At 40.7% G+C, this 19514-nt stretch overlaps 1 protein-coding gene across 1 annotated transcript in view; it reads left to right on the plus strand.

Annotated features, from left to right (window-relative positions):
• The first annotated feature begins 412 nt into the window (after positions 1 to 412).
• The window catches only part of METAP1 (methionyl aminopeptidase 1), a 27031-nt gene continuing 7929 nt past the window's right edge, over positions 413 to 19514 (plus strand). Inside the window, 8 exon segments of the mRNA XM_034064999.1 lie at positions 413 to 574; positions 10422 to 10473; positions 12721 to 12833; positions 14213 to 14273; positions 14765 to 14835; positions 14837 to 14857; positions 15543 to 15626; positions 17099 to 17237. Coding sequence (XP_033920890.1) covers positions 461 to 574; positions 10422 to 10473; positions 12721 to 12833; positions 14213 to 14273; positions 14765 to 14835; positions 14837 to 14857; positions 15543 to 15626; positions 17099 to 17237 — 655 coding nt within the window. The 5' untranslated portion in view covers positions 413 to 460.

Below are 19514 nucleotides of genomic sequence, written 5' to 3' on the forward strand. Positions count from 1 at the left end.
AAAACTCCTGCACACCACACGTGCATATTAGGATCTCGCTGCACAATGGCAACACGAAGGAAGAACAAGCCCTTAGGCATCTTTTACAACGCAACTGAACAACACCGTGCCGCATGGCTTGGAGCGGGGGATCAGGGGTATAACATCTCCTCTCACCTCTGCCACATGCCGGCCCGGTTTTCCCGTCACCGTACCGGCATTCTCTCGCTCCACAGCCCTCCCTATGTGAAATCTCCCGTCCCTGACGGCTACCTGCGCGCCCGGCGGCTGCGCGGAGGGCAGGCAGGCGGGGAGGGGAGGGCAGAGAAGGGGAGGAGAGGCGCTGAGCGGCCTGTAGGCCGCTCCTCCCCTTCTCTCCTCTCCTCTCCTCCCGCTGCCCGCCCGCCCCAGCCGGCGGCACCTCCGGGCGGCGGCTCCTCCCCCGCCGCTCGCCGCGCCGCGCCTGTGGCAGCCCGGCAGCATGGCGGCGGTGGAGACCCGCGTCTGCGAGACGGCTGGCTGCAGCAGCGAGGCCAAGCTGCAGTGCCCGACCTGCCTCAAGCTGGGCATCCAGGGCTCCTACTTCTGTTCTCAGGTAAGACCACTAGGCTCCGCTCCTAGCTCGCTCGTGGGGGTGCCTTCCTGTCCTCACGCTGCGGGCCGGGTTTTGATCCGCGGCCCGGCGTGCCCGGCATTACCGCCCTGCCAGCCTTGGGTCCGCCGTTCGTGCCTGCGGAAAGTTCTTCCGCACGGTGGGAGACAAGTTGGAGCCCAGGGGGTGCCGGGCCCGAGGCCACGGGTGGGGCGGTTGCCCCTCGGGGCTGGGGTAGTGCGGGACTTGGCTGCTGCCGAGCGGACGGGGTGGTAGTGAGGGGTGCGCGGCTTGCCCTTGGCCTGAAGGTTTGGGTGGTGGGGCTGTGTGTGCCCATTGAAAATAAGGGCTTAGTGGGACAAAATGAGACGGGCTCATCAAATTCCAGCGTGTGCGTTTCTGTGTCTGCATCAGCTCTGGCTCCGGAGTTGCTTGGCTTTGATAAACTTGTTGCTCTGAAAATGGATTCTCCTTTTCCTTTAAATACGAGCTTCTGGGAAAATTACTCCGTGCTCTTCCTTCTTTTTATGCCTTTAGATATGTTGCTTTAAGGGTACTGAACAGGGAAACTCAGGTTAGGCCAGGTGTCACACAGCCATCAACTCCTGTTAAACATAATCTGTAGGCCTCAGCTACCCTCACTTATTACCACAGTGGTAATGTAGTTTGGTCCTTAAATAGGAAGGACTGTCTGATGGTTGTTGAGTGGGTTTTTAGTTTGTTTTTTAAACAACATTAAAATGCACAGTAAAATGCATAATCTTGTGCTTTGAACTTGTATGTGTAATGTCTATCAACATTGGTGAGGTATGTGTATTTAACTCAGACATTAATGATGAACTTCACTGTCAGAATTACAGTTCAGGGTAAAATCTTGACTGCAGATAAACTTAAAATCATTCAGTCACATACGCTAAGGATAAAATTAATTTACTAGTTGGATGGGGTTTTTCTGAGTCAGGATGTAAGCTGATTAAGTTTGAATGGGGCTGGGAGAAGACTTCCCACGTGCACATAACACACCCACAGCACGGTTTCTGGTACTTTCTCCTGAAGTCTCTGGTGCCAGATGCTGGTAGTCAATGCTAACTAGATCAACTGCAACTCCAAAGTGTTCTTACAGTTCTGTATGTCTAGTTCCTGTGTGGTGCTTATGGCTGGTTTGTGGGATTCACTTTGTGTTTTACTACCCGTTTTGACATGTCTGATGTAAACCTCATCATAAATGCATCTTCAGCACATACAAATGCTAGTTGATGATGACAAAGCCATTTGTTAACAGACCAAACAATTCTATGTGAGGAGTTCTGCTAACATCTTCACTCCACTCTGTCCCACCTCTAACTCAGCTAATCTTATACAGGATGCAGAGATTCTTCTTACCTATATATTTGGTTTAATTACTTTAAAATATCTGCTGCTGTTGTAAGGGGAATTACCCTAAATATGTATTAGCTTGTTAAAATAGGCTGCTGAATAACCAACCGCATGTTTGTAAAGCTGTCCTGCCTAGAAAATCAAATACTGAACTGTGAATCCCAGTCATCTTACTCCTGAGTGACCTTGGGTGTAATGTTTTTCCTTGCTCTGCCTCACTGTCCTCATCAGTAAAGTAGGTAAGCACAATGATTCCCCAGATATGAAAGGTGCTTCAGAAGTTTTGGAACAACATGTTACAGAAGAGAAAGAAATTAATAGCAGCCTGTTTTTAAGATGTGCAAAAAATCTCATGCACTGAGAGAACAGTCCTCGTGTTCAGCCTGCAGTGAGGACCTTCAGCCTCCCTGAGTACCTCCTGCAGAGCTGCCCTAAGATTCCAGCTCTCCCCATCATCTCATATGTGTGATGGAGGAGACTCACAGCAGTGCTCCACACGGTCAGGATAGGTGAGGGGCTGCTGACAACCTGGCTGCCTGTCCAAATGAGCACATGACAGGTTAAGGAGTTTTTAAAGCCAGGATTTTTCCTCTGAACTTCCAGCAAGTTTCAGCTGACAGTATTTGACTGTTTAGCATTTGTGAAACTTTTCCAGAGTTTTCTCTTTGTTGGTTTTCTTTCCATTGTAGTATTGCAGATATAACTGTTAGATAAGCCAGTGAGTGTGCCTCAGCTGTTACTCCACATTACAGCACAGCCTGTGCTGTAGCTGCCATGGTTCTTTTCCTTACTTCAAGGGTGCATGTTTCTACCCCTCCTGTTAAGCTGGCCTTGATTCCTTGGTGAGCCACTTCTGTGGGCTTTAGGGTTTTCTTTTAATAGAGAAAAAGCAGCTGCATTGATGTTTTTATTTTGCTGGTTTAGCTCCCCAAAGCTTTGCACAGTGGGGTCATAAAACACCAGTGCTCCAGGAATGTGCTGCCAAAGAGCAGGCTTGTCTGTTGTGGCCCAGCACTCTATAAAGTCAACCCATCCTTACTGACTGCAGCGGTGGTAGCTAGGGGTATGTAGGCACTGACTCTGGGCTGAGAGCAGGATGGGAGCAACAAGCTACCTGGTTATGTCCAAGGACACGCAGAAGCCTACGATGACTTGTTCACACAGCCAAAACTCCAGTCAGATCTAAAACTAAATTTGTAGGAGTTTGTTTTCTCCAATGCTAAGAATAAAGCAAAAAAGTGTGAACTACTGTAGAAAGGTAACCAGTATGAAGCAATGTGTTTGAATTATAAGTAGTAACATATAGTTTGCTAAGAAAAAATAATGCAGGATATATAGGAATGAGAATCTTGGTGTAGTGAGTTGATTCATAGAATCATAGTGTGATTTGGGTTGGAAGGGACCTTAAAGGTTATTAGTTCCAACCCCCCTGCCATGAGGAGGAACACCTTTCACTAGACCAGGTTGCTCAAAGCCCCATCCAACCTGGCCTTGATTAAACATCATTTTTCATCACTGCACGTAGAGAATTCAAGTGAACTTTTCAGGTTCACAATCAAGACAGTGATTTCCCCAGTGGGTTTATAATTTATCATTATCATATTTCCTTGAGAAAGGGCATTATTCTGGTCATTTATTTTCCCCTGCATTTCTGCATCAAAAAGTATGCTTCAACAGCATGCCCTAAAAACACTGAAGTAATCTGACATCCTCTGAAATTCCTTTGAGCCAACACTGGTTTATCTTTGGGTGTTGTGCACCTTGGAAAACTGCATATAGCTGATGAATGATGGTTGTGCTTGTGGGTTATGGGTAAAAAGGGGGCCAAGGAAGCCAGGTTCTGACTGAGCAGGGAGGTTTTGAACCGGTAATGAATGGCTTTTAGCAGTGGAGGAGCTGAGGTTTTGTGTTGAACCTCAGCATTATTTTTCTTCTTTTCCCTCCAAGGTGTAACAAGAGGGAATATTCTGTGGAGGTATTCTGTCTGCTGTTAACCTTTAATAATATCTTCACTTAGGCTAATAAATCAGGTACTGTCACTGCCAGCTACCTTCTTTTGCTGTCTTGCTTTCTGTTTTGTAGAAACTTGCCACAGTGTTCCTTGTGTTTATCATCTTACACTGAGGTACAGTAATTCAGTCTATCTTCTGAACGTGGAAATAACACAGAAACGCAGCATCACATCTCAAGTGTATTGTTCCTCTAAGATGAATTTGCTATTGTGAAATCTGCCTTTATAGATGCATGTGTCACTTCTGTGTCAGTTGTATGCAGCATACATAAACTGTGTTTGAATACACAAAAGATTTAAGTTTATTCTGTGCTTTCTGTAAGCTGCTGAATGATAAACAGAGGGAAAGTATTAACTGTTCTTGAGATTTCCAGTTACTATTTTATATGAGCCTTCTATTTGTAAATTGATCTCTTATTAATAATTTTGTGTTGCTTTTGTGAAAACTTCCCCTCTCATGCTATTTGTATCTGTGTAAGTGTCTCAGATGAAACAGAGTAGTCTGAGGTTTTCTGTGGACTGTATGCTAGGGTGGGGGCATTTTTCCAGCCCAATTCAGAAATACCCATTTCTAACCATGTGCTGGAAACACTCTCTTATAAAGTCAGTCCCTTCCTGCTTTGTATACCTGTGCGTTGTCAGTTCCAGAGCGGCCTAGGTGTTTGAAGTGATCTGGTTATGGAGGCAAAAGTGGGGCCTGTGATACAGTGAAGCTATTGCACGTGAGCAGTTGTTGGACATGTGTTTTAGGTGTTTGATGGGAAACCATTTCTCCAAATGGTACAGTTACCCACCAATAGGGCTCTTCCCATTTGAGGTGGGGCTTTTTAAATTCCAGTGACAGCAAAGAAATGCTGCTCTGTTTTCTCGGAGGGTCTGTATACCGTTTTACTGTTTTCCGAGAGGCACATTTTCTCTGATACTCAGCCCTGGGCCCTTGATAGCTTTGGATACTCAAGGTCACAGTAATTTGTGAAAAACCTGAGGGAGAAGTGTGTGTTGTCCTGTCCCCCACTTTGCTGTTTCCTTTTGCATTCATTGTGTTGGGGGTGGGGAATGGGGAGCAGTAGATCTAGATGAAACTGTATTTTATCCTCTCCCATGTCAGACTGTAGGACATAAGTGCCATATTTCATCTTGGTTCAGTGTTCTTTGCTGTGCCTAAAATAGGCTTAAAACCTGCTGCTTGGATCCAACTGCAACGCGTAAGAGTTTCATTTGGGCACTCTGCAGATACCGTCTGCTAGAAGGTCTTCGACAGATTTCCTTCACCAGGAAGCTGACATTTTTAATTGCCTATAAATCACCATAAATACCTGTGTCTGCTGTAAATGCCTGGTTATTGCTGGTGCACAAATGCTGAGCTCTAGTAATTTTCTGAAAGTAAAACTTCAGACAGCTTTCTGAGCTAGTGTTGAGAATACTGAAAGGACGGTCCAGTTTGAATGTCTCTGGTCCATTTTTCCTCTGCCTGTCTCAAAAATTACTTGTGTATCTGTATAAATCTAAAGGGTTGCAAAATGCAGTGTATTCCTTAAAGGAAGGGCTCTGTTATGTGGGACACAGAAGTCTTAGGATGAGATCAGGCACTAGATGAAGGAGAAAGCAAACCTTTGCTCATACCAAGGTGCTGCATGGAGGTGCTTCCCTTGATTTGAATCTGAAAATGTGTATTTAGCTCTTCTGAAAAACTGACTGGTCGTGCGTGCTACTTTGTCTGGTTTGGGAATTCTGCACTGAGTTTTCAGGCTAGAGGCTGTCTCTGTGGGCTTGTACCACACCTGGAAGAATAGGGTTTCAGCATGAAGAAGAGGCAACTGTTTTTATTTAAAACATCACATATATTAACAATTGCATTCCTCAACGTATGTGTATTTATGGTTAAAATGTACAGTTAATCTGTATTGTATTAAATATATATTTCACTGATGACCTGATATTTTTCTTAGACTAAATGGTGAGCATCAGCTTTTTTTGTCTTCTGTTTTGCATACCTTCAAGGTGGTTTGGTTAAAATTGAGTTCTCATTAAGCAAAACTATATGATCTCAGAATAAACTCGAGACAATTTTACATTAGAATGGACATTTTAAAGTTCTATTAAAATAATTGCTCAGAATATTTTAAATGCAGTGTACTGCTTGGCACTGTTTCCTAGACGTTTGCCTGTTACAATTCAGGGTATAATGACAAGCAAAGGGACAGCCAGTCTGTCCCACAGTCTTGATTCCAGATGTCTTTTTTTTTCCCCTTTCTTATATTTTTTTCCATGTAGAATGGGTACTTTTGGAAATTCAGCACAGTGGCTCTAAATGATGATCACAATGAATGGAGAGGGGTAGTTTTGTGGAAACTGGACATGAGTTGGGGTTCTCAGTAACTTGGGGTGGTTTTTTACGTACCTGCTGATAGCTGTATTTACAGTGTCAAATGCCAGATTGTATAAAGCAGCACAACCCAAAGGTGAAGGGCAGCATGAAGAAGAGTGTCAGCCTTAAGGCTGGAAATCGCTGATGAGGAGTTGGCAGAGCCATCTCAAAGTGAGCTGCTATCTTGCAAAGGCAGTTCAGAAGCACAGTGAGTATGCCTGTGTTGTGGTGCCTGAACAGCTTCCAGTACTTGGATAGCTTATTTAAAGCTAGCTATGTCTGTGCTATACAGAGGTTAGCAGTGCAGTTGTATCTTAATCTTGGTTGATTTAGCACCCTTTTATCTTCTGGAATTTGCAGTTGGCTGGGCTTTTCTGTCTCTTAGTCAGGTTGTGCAGAAATGTGAACTGAAAGAGTAAGAAGCTCCCTCCTATGACTGTAGAGATGACAGTAAATATAGGAAAAAAAATCCTTGCTAAGTAGCTTAATAACTGTTTTAAGGGGTTTGGTTTTGTTCTTTCAAAGACTGGTTGAAAGAAATGAAAGGCCTAAGGTATTTGGTATGTTGGTAGTGAAAATCCACTGTACTGTAAACCAAATTCTGCTGTGCTGCAGGATTCTGTCAATATTTCAACCAGTAAATATGTGTTGGGGCAAGTCCTTAAGGTAAAATCATTTACAGAAGTAACATGGATTCCACCGGGTGATCCAAGAGGAATCTTTCTAGATCATAATGCTGGTTGTGCCTTTGGTTACCTTTTGGTAACTGCCCAGGTTCTGGTGAACTACTGCGTTAAGCTTGTCTTTAAACGCAGAAGCAGTGGGGTTGGCTTAAGCGTGGCTTGAAGCCAGAAATACTGTTAAATGTTTAAAAATCACAGTTGTTTTTCTTAATGACAGAATAGTTGTACCTGAGATTGCTCTAAAAAAAATGGAAAATTACCCCTCCTCCCCCTGCCTTTTTTTATGGTCAGACATTTGACCTTTGTTCTTGTTAAGCCCTCCTCAGTGTTTCCAAGTCTTCTGTCTCGATTGCTATATAAAAAATGGTTGCCATAAAAACAAAAATGCTGTAGGTGAGAAGGGTAGGGATGTCAATATCAGACATACTCATGGATAATGTAGTCTTCCAAGAAACTTGAAGCCAAATTCATATTATTCATGTATACTTTCCCCCTGAAGGTGATTCATGTTTTCAAATACAGCCATGTAAGATCATGTATTCCTTTTTTAAACCGTATCAGAAAAGATAGTTCTTAATATTTTCATTTTGATATTAAAATCAGTCTGGATATATTTTCCTGAATTTTGTTTATTTAATAATTGAAAATTTCATATCCTGATCTGTATATGGCATGGGAACACGGAACAATCCCTAGAGCCAGGAATGATAATGGAAAGATTAAAGTAAATGTCTCAGCAGAAGGCTGAGCAGAGAAGGCTCAGTGAAAAGCAAAATTTTCTCCAGAAAATTCTCTAGAAAGAGGCTTCAGATGGAGAGAAAGAGTGGATTTCCTCCATGGCTTGTCAGGAAGTCTGCTGTATAGAAGGTGAGGGTTTATGCAATATGCAGTGGTACATTGGGAGTGCTTTGTTGCCAGAGCTATGATTCTCGAGCCTGTAAGATGACAGCTGCCATATTTTTATCTGGAATTGCCAAGGCAGAGCTCTGCAGGCGTGTGCGGTGTAGTGCTTGTGCAGTAAGTTGTTAAATATAAATAGTTTGTGTGTACCCAGTAAGTCCGGTGCTTACAGGAAGCATATGACTGATCCTACACAAAATATATGGGTTGTAGGTGGATGTGCAGCATATCCTTTGAGTGCCTTCCAAAAGTGTCAGATCAAGACAGAGATACTCATTGGCTATACACTGCATGCACTTAGAAAAATGCTTCAGACTTGCTGTGTGTACTTGTTGCAGTTGATGGATATGCATATAGTGCACGTGTCTGAGATGTCTTGGTGTACAGCAGCTTGTTTGGAGCAATGCTTGTAGCAATTCTGACAGAGCTGCTGTTCCTCTGGAAACAGAGGGCAAGTAAAATCTGGGAAACATGTTTGGGAAGACTCAGACATATGGTAGCCTTATGTTGGATTCTCTTCAGTTGTTTACAGCTGCAGGAAATAAAGAGCCAAAGAGGAGCCTGCTGGGTTATGATACTGCCAGTGGTGCAGCGTTTGCCTGGTGTTTTCAGGTTATGGGCCTGCACCGGAGAAAAGAATGGCCTTGGAGAATACACAACAAAATTGCATGGGGAAGGGGAGAGAATGAACTAAAACCAGTAACTGCCGCAGCTGATGTATGTATTCATTCCCTAAAATGCTCTTTTGTATCCCAGGAAGTAGACTCTAGATTTGTAAACTTGGTAGCTGCTTTAAGTCCTTGGTTTGTATAATCCTTCTCCTTCAGAACAGAGGCATGGTGTTTAAAAGGGTATTTAAAACCGTCCTGGTGCTTCAAATGTCCTTGAAATAGGGTTTTTTAGCATTTTTATTTTTCTTAAAATAGGCCTCAGCTCCTGCTCCTTTTCTCCCAGCTCTCCAACAAAAACAGATCATAATGCAGCACAAAAGTCTGTGTATGAAGCAGGTTATACAAGTGTGACGGTAAAATGTCCCGCTGCTTGTTCAAAAAGATGTTCTCTCTGGTAATTCAAAGTGTTGGTTTTAAGGCCTCTTGTTGCCCAGATGATTATGTAGCACCATGGCGTGTTGAGTACCAGTCCAGAGAATGTGACGGCTCTAATTCTGTGGTGGAGGAAAAGGATAACAAACAGCTGGTTTGAGTAATGAGTGGAACAGCACACAAGAGGCTGTCTCTGAATATAGGCATTCTTGTGCATCACTTCGCTATGTTTTTGTGGGTACAGTTTGAAAGCCACTGGTTGCAAGACTAACAAGAAAATGGGGAGGAAGATGGGTCTGCAGTAGTAAGACAGTCAAGACTGCTCAGTAGCAACCAGAAGCAGGGGTAGAATGTTACACACCAGGCTTAGTTGACAGATCTGCTGTCCTTGGGCTGGTTGAGTGTTGTATACATTAGTTTGAATTAGTTGTGGCTCTGGATGGTAGTTTACAGTGATGATTCAGGCATTAGTATTGTCTTTCCTTATAAAGCAAAACAGTTTGCTTACTGCTTCTTTCTTCAGAAATTCAGCTGTTATTGTTAAATGATTAGAATTAGCTGTTTTCTAATGGTTGTTTTGAGTGCACGTAGCCATTTGAATTAGACTTTCTGCTACAAACCCAAGTAATTTCCTAATTAGCACCTTAAAGGATTACCTTAATGCTGCATTCTGCAGCTTGTCTTCTTAAATCTCTCCTTTTTTCACGTCTTCATCTTAGGTCTCTTTTTTTCAGTCTTCTCCAAGCTGCCAGCTATCTCCATCCTGCCCCTTTGCTGATTGTCCCATAAGCTGCTCTGCTTGTGCTTGGACAGAAGAGAAAAAAAATCAAACTCCTCCTTCACAGTCATTCGTGTCTTGATTTCCATTTATACTTTATTATGGTTTAATTTCCTATTTCCATTCAGTAGCCACCACTTCCCACCCTCCCTCCTGCCCTGGTCTATTTTATTTATTCCCTTATGTGTTGTGGTGATTGGCCTCCGTTGCTTTCCCTGTGCTGGGGAAGAAGACAGAAGGATGCAATTAGCAAGAGGAGATAGCTTCTTGTAGGAGCCAAGAGGAGGACCATCCTGCTCACTGCAGTGTTGTCAGATCTGGTATGAGGATAGATTCTGTGTTTCAGCCCAAAACGGAAACTGTGGTGTTTAGTTACTCATTAAAGTGATAAAGGCACAATATTTAGTACGATAGGATTAGATCAGTGTGTTTTACTATGATGCGTTCATCTGTTTTGGCTCTGCTTTCCTGTCTGTTCTGCTCATAAGCTGTAGAATGTAGTATTTTATATTGTTTGAGACTAGCAGTTACAAGTAGCATTTACTGCATGTTGCTGCAAGGGTTAATAAAATCAGTCTTCTAGTTTTCTTTTAAAATAGAGATGCTTCTCTTTTATGGGGATGTTATGTCTGTCTAGGGTAATGCTACTTAAGCATACATAATCTATATATATTTGGTTTGCAATTCTAGGAATGCTTTAAGGGAAGCTGGGCTACTCACAAGTTATTACACAAGAAAGCAAGTAAGTACATTTTTAAAATCCATTTTAATAATGCTTTGAATTTGTTTTTTCCTGTGCAGCCAGCTATAGATGGCCCTGCTAAGCAGGGGGCATGGAGGACCTACAGATGTCCCTTCCAGCCTCAACTGTTCTGTGATTCTATGCCTAAGAATGGTATGGATGTTTCCAAGATGTATGGCACTGGATTCCACATATCTGAAATTTTGTCCAGTTCCTGATACTCTGAAGGATCTACATAAAATTTTGGACTCAATGGTACAGATCTCTCTGTTTCAGTTCCCTTTTCTTTTTGTGTAAAGTATTGTTCAAGCTACACTGCTAGGTATATGAACAAAGAAAGAGGGATGCTGAAATAAAGGGCAAGGAGAATAATAAACCATTATAAGGCATTGCCAGGCTTGTTCATCATAGCGTTTTGATATCTAATGTAGTAAATGGCAGTAAAGTGGGAAAGGTTTGTGTGATGCCTTTGTGATAAGACACTTGGTGGGATGCAAGCAAGCCAGTCAGAGTGCAGTTGTTTGGTACATTTGGGGTGATGGACCCCTTTGGGAAAAAAAAGGAAAATGCTTTTGTGTACTGATGCAGCCATTCCTGGGAGGATGTATCATAGCTAGGATTTTGCTGAGTTTAGTTGAAGGCAGTAAGAGTATCTGTATGCCTCAGTTACACCTGGTAGCTGTGGCACAGAAGTACTAGTAAACTGGTGGTCTCTCCCTTATCTGAGTAGTAAAAATAATTCACAAGTTTAAAACCAAACAATCAAACAGAAAAAGTCTTGCCTCCTCCCTGCCCATCTTCATCAATTCCTGCTTGAAAGGGAGGTGGGAATAAAAAGTAAGTGGCATGGCAGGAATTCAAATCCTCCAGTAATTTACATCCTCCTTTCCTAAAATCCAATAAAACTCCATTTTCCATGCTAGGTGTTGCATGGTTATTAGGTTGGAGTAGTACAGACAATTACAAATGTTTTCCTTCTTTCTGCCTTCCTAGCATAAGGGGTCACATATTTCACACTTGCAATCTGAATCGTGTTACTTTGTACCTACCTGCATGGCTATGAAACAGTGTTTGTTGTTAGTACTGGTAATCCTGGGGTGCGGTCTTCTACTGCTGCTGTTTATCTGTCAGCAATTTTTTCTACAGCTCCATTAAATCCATGATCATGTTAGCTTCCTGGGTAACTGCTGAGCCCAAGCTGAGCTGGCAAGACATCAGTGCAACAAACTGAAGCATCTCAAGGGAATCCAAAATACTGCTTCATTAGAACTTTTGGTTTTTAGAGTATCCTTTCTCAGTGGTTTATCTAAACTGAATGCCATGTGAGCAGATGGCTCAGCTGTCAGCCACAGAGGCTCTAAGGAACTCAAGTTAGGGCTTGCTATGGCAGACCTTTGCCATCTCTTCATTCTTAATGAGGTATAAACAGAGATGAGTTAACAATTAATGCTGCTGTGCTCTTTCTTAACCCTTGCCTCCTCTTTCAGAGTAAATATTTTTCCTTTTGGTAATGCTCACAATCCACTTGCTTCGATCCTGAAATCTACACCATTAGATGGTGTTATTTGTGAATGAAGTCAGCCACTGAAGCACATTAGACATAAATTTCACAATGTTGAAAAAACTGGGAACTTCCAGCAGGTTGGGACCTTTTTTGGAAGGGGCACAAACTGCCTGTCCCGAAATGTAGAAGTGACAGCACCCGTACTCTCTCCATCAGATCTGGAGGGGCACTGGGTGACATGTACTGAAACTAATAGTTGGATACTGTTAATCCTTCTCATCCAGGTCATTTTTGTGACCGAATGCTAAGAGGAATTACAGAAAAGGAAGATAAATTTACAGTGCAAGAATGTTAATTGAAGGGATTATTCTTTCTGTAGAAGTATACTTTTCTCCCCAAGAATGAAAAACATGCACAGAACTAGGTTTTAGAACTGTAAATTAAGAGCAACCTTAAATAATTATTTTTAATAAATACACTTTATTTGTGCATTCAGCATTGCTGTCCTGACATTCCCCCAGTTTGCTACTGAATAGAGCTGTCAGGCTGTAAATTTTGAATGTGAAAAAACTTAAGGGCAATACAAAATGAGGACTGCTACTTACACTTTTATATTATCAGTATCTAAAACACCAGCAAGAGTCAGATCTGGACTGATGTACTTCTGAGTCGCTTTCTGGACCCCACAGTTCTTATTCTTGTAGGACTGATTTTACTGCTGCCTTTTTTTTTGTCCTTTTCAGAAGATGAAAAAGCTAAGCGTGAAGTTTCTTCTTGGACACTGGAAGGTGATGTTAACACAAATCCCTGGTCTGGTTATCGATACACTGGTAAACTCAGGCCACACTATCCACTGGTAAGCAAACAGGTGCCGCTGTACTCCAATTGCTGCTATGTTCTGTAGCGACTAATGGACCAGTCCTGACTTATTACTTCACAATTTTTATGACAGAGGAAAACTTCTTAACAATCTATGCCTGATGGCAAGGACATGTTATGACTCTGCCCATATTTTTTGTGGTGCATTTTGATTTAACTTCATCTGTCACTTGGTATATTTAAAATTAGTGAAGTGCCTGTGAGGTAACTCCATCAGTAAACAGACTTAAGCTCATGCCTTTTGGCTGTATGTTTCAACATGTATTCTGCTGCTAGTTGAGATAATGTCTCCTAGCTCTTTACTGTTTGCACCAGTAATGGAGCAGTCTGTTTTAGAAAAAACTCAAATCAATTAATTTTTAATCAAAAAAGGTTTATTTTTTATGTAAATAATTTGAAATAATCTGATGTGAGTGAGCTGGTGAACAGCTTTGCTGAAGGAACAGAGGTTATGGTGATCTCCAGCACTGAAATGGTGAAGAGTGACTGGGAGAAGTAACATTCTGAGCTGAGAAGACAATCTCAGTATAGCTGTATTTTTAAATTGGTATACATTCTAACATGGAATGAGCCAAAGTTTTTACCCAAATAATGGCATTTCATTTACATTGTCTTTTCTAACTGGCCATGTGGTAGAAATGCTGCCCTTGTGGCATCCTCTCTCTAGTCTTCACCATCTGTCATAGACTCTAGAGAGCCATTAACAGGGCCTGAGCCCATGTGTGTTTGTTAGTGTCATTGAAGAAAGGGATGTTTTGGCTCCTGTCAGGTGGCTAAGTAATTTAGTAGTGTTACCCGCTTTTTTGTCTTCTGACTGCTGTAAGGATTATTGATGGAAATGAAACTATAATAAAGTGCTAATGACTAGGGTGATGAGTAGGAATAGCAAATTTTTGCTAATAGACGCTAATAACCAGAGAGAGGAATGATGCCTTTGGAACCAATGAGTAAGAATAGCAATTTTGCTAATAGACCGCTAATAACCAGAGCAAGGAATGATGCCTTTGGAACCAGTGCGTTTGCTGTCTGGAAAATAGCAGAATTCACCACCACTGTGTAACAGGGTAAATATGGTATAAAACCAGTTCTCATTTACTTGACACAGAAAAGTTTAATCTTTCCAAAGCTGTGATGTTGGCTATTAGAAGATGTATAATATGAAAGCAGTAAAGAGTAACAGGAGAATCTTTAAGAGAAGAAAATTTGCTGTGTTTTGGAGTCTTTGCATACTTTATAACTTTTTTTAGTGTAATTAGCCGTATTTCACTGCATTTAATTTTGCTGGATTGAGTCTCTGTTTTGTGACTATAAGAAGTATTCATGCAACCTAACCAGCTTTGTTCATGATTTATCTAGACGCCAACAAGACCTGTGCCAAGTTATATTCAGAGACCGGATTATGCTGATCACCCACTAGGTAACTTAAAGTAAATCACAATTATGGAGTATCATTGTTTGCTTTCTATTTTTCTTTTAATTGAAGAGCCTTAAACGCATGAAGGTAGACACTGGAGAAAGGGACCCTTTTATCTGTTCTTCTCAAAGTAGCTAAGAAATTAAATACCTTTCCATGAATAAAATAATTTCCTTGTAAGTCTGATTTTCAAGATTGGTTATGACTAACTAGACACAATGGTTTTATGCAGTAAGTGAACAGGCATCCTGCATCCTGAGCACGTGTGGGCATTACAATGTTGTGGAAGGCTTATGAATTCAAATTAATATGGATAATGATGATAATGCTCTGACTTACTGGGTTCATTACTTTAGTCTGTAGTGAGAAATGTATGTACTTTTATGCCATTGGTAAGCCAAGTAGGTTCCTTGATTGGATGTATGTAGCAATCACTCCTCTATATAATGTGGTTTATTTTTTTTCTTTTTCTCCTCCGCCTTTTTTCTTTTCAGGAATGTCTGAATCAGAACAGGCTTTAAAAGGAACCTCTCAAATAAAAATACTCACATCTGAGGATATAGAAGGGATTGCGAGTAGTGTGTAGGGTAAAGGGGACTTTGGTTTACTTGGTGAAGTGCCTTTATTCTTCAGAAATGCATATGATTTTACCAGTTTGTGACAGCACATTTGACCCTACAAATGTTTAAAGCGCTTTTGAGCACTGAAAAATAGCTGGGGAAAATAAGTGTTTTCTTGCCTTTTTTTTTTTTTTTTCTGCCTTGTGACTCCCAGTTCAAAATAAACTGTTTTGCAAGTGGAAATATAACTTTTGGCTATTTTGTTAATGAGATAACATGCGGCCTGAAATATTGTTACTGCTAAGAATACATTGTGTCCGTGCATAAATGAGAACAGAACTTTTTCCTCAGAGTTGGTACTAAGTAAAAACTAAAAGGCAAAACAGAGTCTTATCCCTAACAATTTTTGAAGAAGAGCTGTTCAATTGTAATCACTTTCTTGTGCATAAAGTCAAACGTTGAAATGTTATTCAGGTAGTCTGAGTTAAGATATGGTATCCTAGGTAATTGTTGTCCAAATTTTAGTCAGAGTATTTTCAAATCTCACAGAGGTAGCTTAGTAATATAACCCATAAATGTCTGAAAGTCTTTGTAGAGCTCAAGTGTGCCCAGCTTTTCTAGCATTCTTGGTGGTGGTGTAGAAAACTGATAGTTAATTGTCTAGGAACTAGTCTTGGTCTTATTCTAGATCGGTACTTTTGTTTTGTTGCAGCTTGCTAGAGAAGTATTAGATGTTGCTGCCATGATGGTGAAAGCAGGAGTAACTACTGAAGAAATTGATCATGCTGTCCATTTAGTAAGATTATTTTATTGTTCTTCCAGCACTTATAAGTGCCTTTCTCTCTTTTTGTGTTGGTATTGCATGGTTTTCTTTGTAGTTGCATGAATTACCTTTTTTGAACTGTTTCCTAATTTGAAGTATGGATGTTAGAAATATGTGTAGGTTCAGAACGAGTTAGGAACTGCTGGGTGCCTCTCTGTATCAGCTCCTTCTGTGATTTCTAGCTTCAGATTCTCTTTGCTTCCTCACCTGTTTTCTTGGTTAACATCGTATAATTTTCTTCTAAACCTTTTTGCTCCAAAGATACCATTATATAAAGAACATCACATGTAGGCCAAGAATGTTTTGTCATAAGACATACAGAGGAGAAAGGTTAATTACTTATGACTGGGAATCAGAAGTGAGGAGCCTCAGAGAGAATTGAAACAAGATGTTTGATGCAGTCATGAAAACTAAAGCCCAGTCCAGTGAAGTATTTGAAATAAAATATATCCAAGTATTTTCCTCTCTTAACTATTCATTGATACTTGAATTGAGTAATTTTTATTTCTCTTGGCTGTCTTCTCTGTGCAGTGTGTCACCTGATAGTTGGGAATACTTGTGTACACTGTGGGAAGGCAAGTGATTGTAGATAAGTTTGTTAGAGAGCTTTCTGCTTGCTGATCTTTTTAGAACAGAAATGCAGACAAGCATTTGCAGCTGCTGAGGCAAGATTCTAAAGAACTTACTGTGGTTTTGATTGGGCCACAGGTTTCGGGCTGAACTGCGTTAAACACTAAATTATTTACTCATACATAATGTGTAATGTGGGCAACTAGAAGTTTAAATGGTGTTACCCCTCCTCAGCAGTTTTTTGGACACTGTTGCATGGCAGATGGCTGACAATGACCAATTTTTTAAATGGTAATTTGCAGTCTTAAAATGTTATTCTTTTTTTTTTTAATGGAAAAAATTAACACACTATTCCAGAACTGCTCAGTATGTCTCAGAGTGTGTAGATGTATGTATATAGAAGCATGTATAAAATGTATATACCAGTTTTGTAAACATCCCCAAAAGGTTATCAGAGGGAGTGCAAAAGATGCAGCTTTAAGGTCCCAAAGCTAGGGGTAAAAGAGTGGTGCTAAATGTTACTTTGTCTAACTTGGGTGTTTTGCAAAGTTACTTAGACCAGTGCTTAAAAAAGTCATTGAAAATTATTGTTTTTTTTTAACTGGATAAGCATTTTGTGCATTATTTTAGACCTGAATATTTTAGCATTTGTAGTTGAACATAAAAAAGGGTAGAAACAAAATTAAACTCTTAACTGTCTTCCTGGTAAGAAATGTAAAGCATAACAAAATAGTGTTATATTAAAAGTATGCTTGAAGAGTCTTCTTTTCCAAGGGTCACTGCTTTTTAACTTGTCATTCTTACTGTAAAGCCATTGTGCATCTGTTTGTACAAAACTGACTAATGTAAAGTGTAAATTGTATTTTCTAAATTAGGCTTGTATCGCAAGGAATTGCTATCCTTCTCCTCTGAATTATTATAATTTCCCAAAGTCGTGTTGTACATCAGTGAATGAAGTGATCTGTCATGGAATTCCTGACAGGAGGCCATTGCAGGAGGGAGATATAGTTAATGGTAAGTACTGTGAAAATTAACCTACAGCATTTCTACCTTTTATCCAGTTAAACTGTGCAGTAAGATGAGGTTTCACTAGCAGGTAACCTTAAGAGAGGTTTTTGTTCTCATTTACAAATTAACCTCTTCATATATTTAAATAAATGATTTCAATAGAAGAATTTTTAAACTTGGTTATTTTAAGAGCTTTATAATACTTCTACCCTAATCTGTGCATTAGTATAGTACCTGAATATTCCACTTGTGGGCTAGGCTCCCACTTATTCCAGGACTGCATAAATAGTGAATAAAATTTATATTGAATTATTGAATGGAATAGTTCTGCATGAATTCTTAATTAGATGGCTCTAGATCCTTAAGATATTGCTACAGACATGATGACTGTCATGACTGCAAGGATCGTAATGGTGAGGTGTCGTATAGCACGTATTAAAAAACATACACTTTTCTTGAGCATCTCATGACCTGACAGTACCAGCTACATTTTGTTCATGGTACTCAAGGTATTACACCTTTTTGGGTGGTAAGTAATACTTAAATTACTTGACCATTTTTCTGTTTCCACATTCATTTTTTCTTTGCTTGTCGTTAAAAACTAACAACGTTTGTTTTGGTAGAAACATTTGCAGCTTTTTTTATTGCATTGGTTTTGCTTTTTCTCTTATGGTGTAAATAAATACCCAGTGTATCCTAAGGTTTGGCCTACCTCTAGAAGCAGGTTGGAATTCTTTTAGATTGTCAGATATTGGATGTGTATTGACATGCAATAAGAGCTATTAAGTCTCTTCAGAACGAGCCTCACAATTGCTGCCCATTTCTAGGTCAGGTTGATAGCTCTGAGCTGTAGTGTTCATGTAACCATTTGGCCCAAGTCTCCTTTATCTTTTTTTAATTTCAAGATGGTGCCTTTGCACAGTGCTGTTGTTGCCAGATTTTCCGGCATTGCTGGAAAGCCTGAGAAGCCTAGCTGAGTTTACTAGGTTGGCTTCATCTATATGGTGCCTTATCTCTCCACTATTTGCATGCCAAGGCTCTATGTAATGCCTTTTATAAGAGGATTTGTAGTCATACCATTGTTCAATCCCTGCCTTGACTGCCATTTGCCCAAGCTTTTAGCCTTCTGCTTTCTTTTGGTGAAGAACAACTAGCTTGCTCTTTTGTAGTGAGTAGGTCTTGTTACAAAATGGTCCACATCTTATGGGTAGAACATCCCTTCCCTATGGGCTCAAAAGCTTCCAAGTCTTGTAGGCTTCTTTTTCTAAGGAAGTGGCTCAAAAGCCCACTTTACAATAAGAATAAAACGGTGTTCAAAGGAGATAGAAAAAGGACTTCAGCGGAGAATGTGCCAGTGAACAGTAGAGGGAGTGACCATATTTCTCTTTACTTAAAACTTTCTAGCCTACTGGAAGCAAAAGCGGGCCATGTCAGAGTCCAAAACAGGTTTTTGTATCAAGGGAAAATGTCATCCAGAAGGTACTGGAAGGTGATATCTAGTCCAACACCCTGCTCTGAGCAGATGTCATAACATTTAATCATATTGTTCCTGGGAGCAAGATTCTTAAACAAAGTCATATACATGCAAGTGAGTGAGTGTTCTGGCCAAATCTGGTAATGTCAAGAGAAAGTCTTGTAACGACGTGTCTGTTGAGACAGCCTCTTTGCAGCAAGTATTCTGGACACTGTGCTAAAAGAGCTCTGATAGACGGTTCACAAGAAACTACCTGGATAAGTTTACCAGGGTCCTGTTGCTAGTTACTAGGGTGACATTCCAGTAGTCCCGCAACATCCTGCATTTGAGTATAGTGTAACCTTATAAGTGCACGCATCCATAGCAGCCAGGATTGTTTTGTTCAGGTGCTTAATTTCATTCTAAACATTTACCAGCAGTACAGATATATTGCTGACACAAATGTTTTTTCCCACATTTTCCTATCAAGGTTGTATGTCTCTCTAAGGGACTCATGCAACTATTCCTAAAGTGTTAATTGCAAGTACAGTTCCCTCATGGGTATGGACCAGTGAGGGCTATTGGTTTCGGTACAGCTATTAGACCCCTACCAGGCTACGAAAAATGCCTAATAAACACAGAAATACCCATTCTACCACAGGAAATCCAACTTGATATGCAAATCTAGAATTATTTTGCTTGTGTTTGTGTCATGGTTTAAACCAAGTCCACACACAGTCGTTCACTCACTCTCCCCTCGCTCCCCCAACTCCGGAGAGTTAGGAAGGAGAATCCAAAGAATGTGGCCCCCACGGATGAGATAAGCACAA

The sequence above is a fragment of the Melopsittacus undulatus genome, chromosome 7 (genome assembly GCF_012275295.1).
Source record: "Melopsittacus undulatus isolate bMelUnd1 chromosome 7, bMelUnd1.mat.Z, whole genome shotgun sequence".
In the NCBI taxonomy this organism is placed as follows: Eukaryota; Metazoa; Chordata; class Aves; order Psittaciformes; family Psittaculidae; genus Melopsittacus; species Melopsittacus undulatus.